General features: G+C 33.5%; 3 protein-coding genes across 4 annotated transcripts; 2 read left to right on the top strand and 1 right to left on the bottom strand.

The window, feature by feature from the left end:
* The first annotated feature begins 435 nt into the window (after positions 1–435).
* LOC105647521 (zinc finger protein GAI-ASSOCIATED FACTOR 1) lies at positions 436–3,687 on the top strand. The gene is made up of 3 exons (XM_089718608.1): positions 436–975; positions 1,729–2,125; positions 2,652–3,687. Exons 1-3 carry the CDS (start codon positions 783–785, stop codon positions 3,532–3,534), a joined length of 1,473 nt encoding a protein of 490 aa, XP_089574734.1. The 5' UTR covers positions 436–782; the 3' UTR covers positions 3,535–3,687.
* Positions 3,688–4,451: 764 nt separating this feature from the next.
* On the top strand, positions 4,452–5,805 carry LOC105647519 (Photosystem II reaction center PsbP family protein). The gene is made up of 3 exons (XM_012233640.4): positions 4,452–4,897; positions 5,022–5,250; positions 5,332–5,805. Exons 1-3 carry the CDS (start codon positions 4,564–4,566, stop codon positions 5,642–5,644), a joined length of 876 nt encoding a protein of 291 aa, XP_012089030.1. The 5' UTR covers positions 4,452–4,563; the 3' UTR covers positions 5,645–5,805.
* Positions 5,786–8,452, bottom strand: LOC149498652 (E3 ubiquitin-protein ligase JMJ24-like; the record flags this gene model as incomplete). 2 transcript variants are annotated; one of them, XM_089717239.1, is given in 6 exon segments in its annotated part: positions 5,786–6,105; positions 6,377–6,447; positions 6,577–6,723; positions 7,474–7,559; positions 8,069–8,141; positions 8,243–8,452. In XM_089717239.1, coding segments are annotated over 6 exon segments (687 nt in total), but the record flags the coding sequence as incomplete, so codon positions are not given.

Genomic DNA, 8,452 nt, shown 5'->3' with positions numbered 1-8,452 from the left:
TTAAATTCGAATATAAGAATTTTTACCGATGCAGTGAGCCAAAAGAAGAGACACCATATTTTGTAGGCTGTAGTATTATATCGGTGTCTTGGGCCTCTTAATGAATTAAAAAAACTCCTACGGTTGTTTATTATCATAAGAATTTTAGTAATGAAATCAATTTATTTTTATTAGAAAAGGAATATAAAATTTAAATATATATTAATTGTTCAACTTATGATTTGAGAGAATAATAAATAAATATTTTTTTCTCAATTTAGAGATTATAATTTCTATGTATATTATAGAATTAAAAAAGGTGATTTCAAAAATTAAGCATTTATTCTCAAAAAAAGTATTGAGATAGAAGAAGGGCAATCCATTAATACCCAACAAAGCCAAGGGCATATAAATCAAAAGAATACTATTATAAAGCATATATTAATAATAATTAATTACAATACATATCCAAACAATAGATGTTCTTATGATGCAGTGCTTATGACAGCCAGAAACTCTCTCTTCTCTCCACCAGAAAAGAAGGATAATTTCCTGGTTTTTGTCTTCCTCTACCCACTGCAAATCCCTAGTTTCTATGTTTTTGTTTTCTTATCAGTAAACAATATCTCTTTCTTTGGGGAGCAACAAGAAACCAATAAGCAAATTTAGAAAAGAAACAAGAGAGTTTGGTGGAAGAAAATTTAAGAGAAAGAAAGACAAAAGGGTTTTCAACCCAAACAAAAAAAAAAAAAAAAAAAAAATTCAAACTTTTTATTTATTTATTCTATTTTCTTTCTCTTTCAATGTCAAATATCACAGGTGAAGGTGGAAGTTTCTCTTCTGGGAATAATAATACTGCAGGTGTTGGAGAAGTAGAAGTTCCTCACTTCAATTCCATAGCTTCAAGCACTACTACAACTATTACTACTACCAACAGCAATGGCTCAGCTGCTCAACAACCAGTTAAGAAGAAGAGAAACTTACCAGGAAATCCAGGTATATTTAATTTATATATATTCATTTTTTTTTCTGTTTTAAATGATATTACCTTCAAGAATATTAACTTTTCTTTTCTGATCTTTTTTCTGTTAATTATTTTTAATTAGTTCTTGAAAGGGTAAGCGTGTATATGTATATATATATATATATGTTTCAGAACTTGTTCATTTTTTTTCCCTTTCATGTATTGAAATCGATGGAAACAAAAGATTCATGCATCCGACATAACCAGCAGGAATCACAACACATACTAATTAGATGTATTTTTAACATTAATTAAACTTCTTAATCTTGAAATATATATGTTATTTATTATCTTTTTGGATCATATACAACAAAACCAAAAACCATGTGATTACACTTACAGATTGAGCTGAATTCAAAAGAGAGCCATAGAAAATGACTTTCAGTTTTCCGATCACCCTTTTCCCCTTTTCTTTGTCGGTACTATCTTTTTTATTATTATTAGTTTTTTCAGAGTTAGTATTAAAAAATAAAAAATAAAAAATAAAAATTAAGCAATAACAGTAAAAAATGGTTATATAAGTGGTTGAAGAGACTTCAATTATTGGCTGGGATCTCAATAATTGCATTGAACTGTTGACTTCTTTTTCTTTGTTGTTGTTTTTAACTGTTTCTGCCAAAGCCAAAACATACATATATTCCCTTCATCATGTGTTCGAGCAATAGAAACTTGGTGCACTGATCGCGATTTATTTAATTATTTTTGTTAATTTTGTGTATATGCAGACCCTAGTGCAGAAGTTATTGCTTTGTCGCCAAATACCCTATTAGCTACAAACAGATTTGTGTGTGAAATTTGCAATAAAGGCTTCCAGAGAGACCAAAATCTGCAGTTGCATCGTAGAGGACATAACCTACCATGGAAGCTCAAGCAAAGAACGAGCACTGAAATAAGGAAAAGGGTTTATGTTTGTCCAGAACCTTCTTGTGTTCATCACAATCCGGCTCGAGCATTAGGTGATCTTACTGGTATTAAGAAGCATTTTTGTCGAAAACATGGCGAAAAGAAATGGAAATGTGACAAATGCTCTAAGAAATATGCAGTTCAATCTGATTGGAAAGCTCATTCCAAGACCTGCGGTACTAAGGAGTACAAATGTGACTGTGGCACTATTTTCTCCAGGTTTTTACTAATTTTCTTAATTTAAATTGATCGTTTTAATTATTTAAATTGCTACATAGCTGAATTAGTTAGAGTTAATTAATAATAGTTCATGAACAAATTAAGGATTAGAACGTTGGTTTAGGTTAGATATATATCTTTAATTAATTTGGCATAGCACATTGATTTGATCATATTCATACATAATAATTGCTTAATTAGGTTTGGTTTGAGTCTTTGTTGGACAATTATGAAATCATTATTTTACTTAAAAAGTCATACTCATTTTTCTTTTTTAAAATTTTTGTTCAGTCAGTTTAATTATAATTAATTAGTATAATATAATTAATTAGTATAAGTTTTTCATCATATCAAACTGACTAATCCAAGTATCAAAGTCCTTGTGGTCCCATGCATATTATAATTAGCTTTGGACGGTCGATAATTAGTATTATATTATTATGATTAATATAATAATGATTGATGTGTGTTTTTATGTATAGATTAACTTATTAATTAGGTTAATTAAAGTTGGGTTACAATGCAGGAGGGATAGCTTCATCACTCATAGGGCTTTTTGTGATGCCCTAACAGAAGAAAAAAATAAAGCAAACCAAGGAATATTAATTCCCAACAGTAATATTAATAATAATACTATTGGACCAAACCTTATATCCATGCCTATAAACAGCAATGAAGATCAATCTACCTTATTATCCCCAAACTTTAATCATATTGACCCAAAAATCCCATTGTCTCTGCCACATGAACTCACGCCATTGCCACCAAAACCCTCATCAGCAACCCTATTTGGTGGTGCAAGAAATTTAATAATGGCGAATAATACTTCTCCATCTTCCCTTCAGTTAAATGCCAATTCATCATCGACAAGTTTTGAAGGAAATGGGAATTTATTGGCAGCTGGGTTTGCTTCAATGTCTGCAACTGCTTTGCTACAAAAAGCAGCTCAAATGGGTGTAACTACAGCTAGTACTAACTTGAACTCTCCTACCATGAATACCCATAAGAGCTTTGTCACTTCTACTAGCATGGCACCATCAACATTTGATGATGATGATCGAGTGACACGTGGCAATGATGGTGGATATTTGATGGTTGCAAATGATTTGGGTATGTTCAATGGGGTTTTAGAACAAAACAGTGCATTATTCAAGAATATTCAGCAAGAAAATAGCAATAATAAGAACAATAATAGCCACATTCGAAGTGGGTTATCAAGATTTAGTGGGGACGTGATGACTACTGTTGATTTCTTGGGAGTAGGAGGATCAAGACAGAGGAGTATTTTTCAGGAACATCAAAAACAAGAAATGGATCAGTTTAGAGGAATGGCTCATCAAAGAATGCAAGGTTTGGGTCACTTCGAACAACAAGCATCAGCATTGGAAAAACCCATGTGGGATATCTGAAAAAAATAAAGTTATTCAGAACATCTAGCTAGCTAGTCCTCATTTGTATAATTGAATTCTATGTACTTTAAAAAAAAAAAAAAAAAGTTTCCCTTCCGCCATGTATCAACCTCACTTGCTAAAGAGCAAGAAGACGAGGATTTTTGGCTCAAATTTAGCAATTTAATATGAGTAAAATGAACTTTTAAAAAAAGAAAAAATCCTGTAATATATTTCTTTGTTTTGTTTTCTGTCCTTAGCTTATGGAATTTGTAACAGTGGCAGTTTCTGTTTCCCTCGCGAATTAACGACAGTTCGACGGAGAAAAGAGTCGCGCTTTCTGAACCAAGCAACACACTAAAGAATAGTAGTTGACTCGTTGGATGACCACGTGTGCTTCCCAGAAACGGCAAGTCACTTATCACAAACCGTTAATTAATACTAAACGGTACTGTAGTAAGTGGCTACGTGTAAATTATCAAAAACAGCAAGGGGCTTATCATAATCAGTAAGACTTAGGAGTTATACATGGAATGATAAAAGAGATTCGTAGGATTATATATATATATATATTTTAACTATCTGGTACCCAATTTTATTGACTCAACTAATTCAAATTTTGCACGGTACTCAAACTTGAGGTTTTGATTGAGAAAAAATGTATTTAGTTCTTGTTAACTATTTTTTTTTTATTCATACAAAGATGAAAAAATTTTAGCCTACACAAATAAGGATATTGCAATTAATTTATTTTTAATTAATTGCTATGGGATATTTGTTTTTATGCAATTATTGTGTTAAAAATATATATAAAAAAAAGAATAATATTTGATTTGATTTCAAGATTTAAAATTTTTATTTTCTTTTCTATTCAAAGATAATGCTGCAAGTGAAATTCTTAGCCCATAGTTATTTTTGGACTGCAAAGTTCTGCCACAAAAGGGTCATGTCTTGTGTGGCTGTAAGCATATCTTGTAGTCAGAAAAAATTAACCACGCCACCAAAATATGTCTTCTTGTCGTGCAATTGTCAACTAAACACTGGTCATTCATGGCATTGCAACACTACCTTCATCTTCATGCATGCAAAAACGTCCCAATCTATAGCCGGATTTACATGACAAAATCCTCCGGTGAAAGGAAAGAGAGTTTCCAAGAAATGGCGAGGCCTCCCGCAGAGCAATTCGCTCCGTTGGCGTCAAATTTTAGGCGGCGACTACTTGTTGGTATTGGTTCAGCTTCCTTAGTGGCGGTCGGTGCAAATTTTGGTGGAGTTACGAGTTTTCTACTTGGGTTATCACCGGAAACTGGTCGGAATCTTAAGCTTGATGTGCTTTATCCAATTGGAGGGTATAGCCGTTGTATTCAAACTAATGAAGGATTCGGTTAGTAAGTCACTTTTATTTCACATTATGAATTTAATTTCGTTTGTCTCTAGTTCCATCTGTTTGGTTGCAGAGAAAGCTGAAACAATTTTCTTTCCTTTTTTTTTTTAACTTTAATGCTCAGAATTCGTATATCCATCAAATTGGGTTGGAGATCAAACGCTACTGTATCGAGCAGTTGAGAAGAAAGAATTTGAGAGGTCACTCGATCTACCTCCTTTAAATAATAATGTCAAATTAAGTGATCGGCGGCGCAACAATGTAAATGAACCAGTTGTTGCGTTTGGCCCGCCTGGTTCAAGTGGCGAGCTCAATGTTAGCGTCATTGTCTCACCAGTTCCTCTTGATTTCTCGTGAGTTTTTTCTTCTGTTGTTTTTAATTTCAACTCTTAACAATATTTAAAACTAATTTTAAAGCTATTTATATACTGTAGGATCGAAGCCTTTGGCGGACCAAAGGAAGTGGGTGAAGCATTGGTGAAGACGATCACGGCATCCCGTCGACGGTCAGACCTAGAAGGAACTTTGATAAAATCAAGCTTGAGAGAGAATCCTTCAAAGAATGTCAATTACTTTGAGCTGGAATTTAGAGTTGAAAGCCCCTTGTTTCAGAGGCATAATGTAGCTGTCTGCTGTGCTCGTGGCGGCAGGTTATATACCTTAAATGCTCAAGCACCGGAATCTGCATGGCAAAATATCGAACCGGACTTTCGCAGAATTGCAGAATCATTCAGTCTAGTGTCTTGATATAACATTTAGTATGAAATAATAACAGAAACACTCACATCGCACAGGCTATCTAGTTTTAAACGATTTGATGTTTCTGGACAGCTAGTTCCGAGAAGTTTCCGGTTTATAGCAGTAAAAGCAATATGATATCCAGGCATATGCTGAACTATTCTCTTTCATTTATCTCCAATGACATTACAATTGCCACAATGACTGAAAAACAAGGTAAACAATCAATACAGCTAGAAATCCAGAGCAACTAACATTACATGATATTTTACATATAAAATACATTTATACATTTAAATTTAACCAAGCACCATATACTACTCCTAAAAATCAATTTCCTATATCTAAATTACAATTACTGTACACTAATTCAAGCACAACTTATCTCTCTTTGCTTAGAAACCTTCTCCAAGTTGTCAGAAACTGCTGCTGTTAGATTAGGATCCTCGAATCCAATCTCTGCACCAAGTCTGCAAGAGAAACAGATGTATTTTAGTATTCCTGCAAAAGGTGCATAGGACAGATAAAAGGGATGACATAGGTATAACAAGAAAAAGAGGAGAATCAACAACACGAAGTAAACCCCATTAGCATAACCTCCGAGCCCTAGACATCAGGCTGATGGATCAATGAAAATATACCATTTCATTTCTCTTTCTTAGCTAGAAGGATCAAGAATATCGGAGCTCCAACATACTGACTTAACAAACACTAGGCAAATTTTAGGTCTGATTTGCTTACTTAGGATCAAGCACCAATTTCTGCACTTCCTTAATGGCTGAACTAGCAGCATATAATGATATCTTTCCAACCTGTGACCAGATCCAGTAGAAGATTAAGAAAATCTATTGAGATAAACTGGACAAGAAATAAACAATTGGAAGAAAAGTCACAAATGCAAACAATTTAAAAAATTTCAAGAAAAAGGAAACATTTAATACTTTTAAGGAAAATTCGCTTTGTCTGACCTCCAAAACTTGAATTTTCGCTTCATGGTCATTTGGAAGACAGCGAATTTCCTCAGCTAATCTAGCAGCCTCCCCCACACTTTCAGGTGATAAGAAATCAAGACCCAGCTGAACCGTGGACTGCAAATTCATGCAAGAAAATACAATGAATAAAATAAATGCCAGAGTTTCAGTGGAATTATGAATTAAGCCAACAACCCAGACTCTTTCAAATTCCATCTACAAATTCAAGAAGGGGTTTACAGTGAATCACAACTAACAAAATCGGTTCTTTCTCTTTTAAAGGATTAAATCTTTTTAAGAAATTAAGTTTTTCATCGGAATATGAACCGAGGGATCCCTTAACTATTAGACTATTAGAATTAATAATTAATAAACCGAATCACACTTTTTTTTTTTTTCCCTTTTTCTCCCTCTCTTGTTCTCTTCTTCACATTCTGCTTTTTATGTCTTGAAAATGAAGCTTCTTGTCCAATGACAAACTTTTCACTTGCTGAGCAAGCTCTATCTAATAACAATACTTTTCCCCATTAACCAACACTGCCTGAGCTCTTTAATGAATTAATGCAAATAATTGTTCTACACCATAGTATACAAGAAATTACATCTCCCCAAAGAGAAAAACGTATGTTTGGTTTCCATTTTAAATGAGTGATCTAACAAGTAACAACAGACAACAAATAATAGACCATTCAATGCATGGAATAGTCAATTGTGGCCCATCCAGTTTGAAATGCTCAGATTTATATTTGATTTTTTTCATCATTCAAAAGTCAAGATATTTAGAATTACCTTGATTTAGGAAAAAACAAAGACATACAAAGTTATATTAATGTCCAATGATGGAGATAATCAGTGAAAATGTGTTACCTGAAGATTCCTCACTTGGAAAGGGCATCCAGCAGGGACAAAGACAGCTTGCCCCAAATGCTGCTCAAACGACCATGGCTCCACTCCTGAAAAAGACACCGTAATAGTTTCCATTTAGGAAATATATAATGGATCCATAATTCTGCATTATCAACAAAAATGTAAACATGATAAAATGCATCCATCATTCGACATTATCAACATAAAGAAACAGCAACAAATCAATAACATAACAAGATTCATGTTACTTGGAGAAGAATAAAGTAAACTCCTCACAGCAGCACTGCATGTTTAGAGAGTGTGAAAACAAGCAAAATGTAAAAAGTCCCTCTAGAAAGAAAATAATTAGCATCCAATACAGAGTTTCAACTAAACTTGGCTGAAAAAGACTATTAGCCAGGCAATTATACAAGTGAAGAAATAGTTTGTAAGACCTTAGCATCATACTGAGCTACATTTGCAGCCAGTGTAGAACATAAAGATCTCAGATAAAAGATGTGCTACACCAGTAAGATGGTCATATAACTAACTCCTCCAAAATAAGCCCAAACAATTTTTTTTTATAAAAAAAGAGAGAATTGCCAATGTTTCTCACCATATTCTTCCTTCAAATTTCTAATTTGATGGCAATTCAAGAAAACTGTTCCCTCACAAAGAGAATGTGTCACCTGGTATCCACATAAAAAGATTAATAGCATTCATTTTACAGAAGCCATCTGTGTTAGCCTAAAAACAAAGTAGACTTGTGAGACTAAGTGGATAAACTTACAAAGTGGTTTCCAATATTTTCAGACTTCCCAAAGTCCTTGCAGTACTTTTGCAAATAAAGAATTAGTTTTGAAACATCCTGCCGGCGGAATATGTCCCAGTGAACTCCTGGATGAGTCTCTGCAGAGATATATCCACCATCTTTCTTTAATTTTTTATCCTGAATTGTGTCAGTTTCAACCCCTAGATCATCAATTCTCTCAATTGCTTC

Source organism: Jatropha curcas, chromosome 2 (genome assembly GCF_041381405.1).
Source record: "Jatropha curcas cultivar XTBG-Jc1 chromosome 2, XTBG_Jcur_1.0, whole genome shotgun sequence".
Lineage (NCBI taxonomy): Eukaryota > Viridiplantae > Streptophyta > Magnoliopsida > Malpighiales > Euphorbiaceae > Jatropha > Jatropha curcas.
The sequence above is the reverse complement of the archived record's forward strand: the minus strand, read 5'-3'. Positions and strand labels throughout refer to the sequence as shown.

Coding starts and splice junctions, on each gene's coding strand:
- LOC105647519 (XM_012233640.4), top strand. CDS start 4,564: ATGGCATTGCAACACTACCTTCATCTTCATGCATGCAAAAACGTCCCA. Junction 4,898..5,021: donor TCAAACTAATGAAGGATTCG/GTTAGTAAGTCA, acceptor TTTAATGCTCAG/AATTCGTATATCCATCAAAT. Junction 5,251..5,331: donor CCAGTTCCTCTTGATTTCTC/GTGAGTTTTTTC, acceptor TATATACTGTAG/GATCGAAGCCTTTGGCGGAC.
- LOC105647521 (XM_089718608.1), top strand. CDS start 783: ATGTCAAATATCACAGGTGAAGGTGGAAGTTTCTCTTCTGGGAATAAT. Junction 976..1,728: donor AAACTTACCAGGAAATCCAG/GTATATTTAATT, acceptor GTGTATATGCAG/ACCCTAGTGCAGAAGTTATT. Junction 2,126..2,651: donor TGTGGCACTATTTTCTCCAG/GTTTTTACTAAT, acceptor GTTACAATGCAG/GAGGGATAGCTTCATCACTC.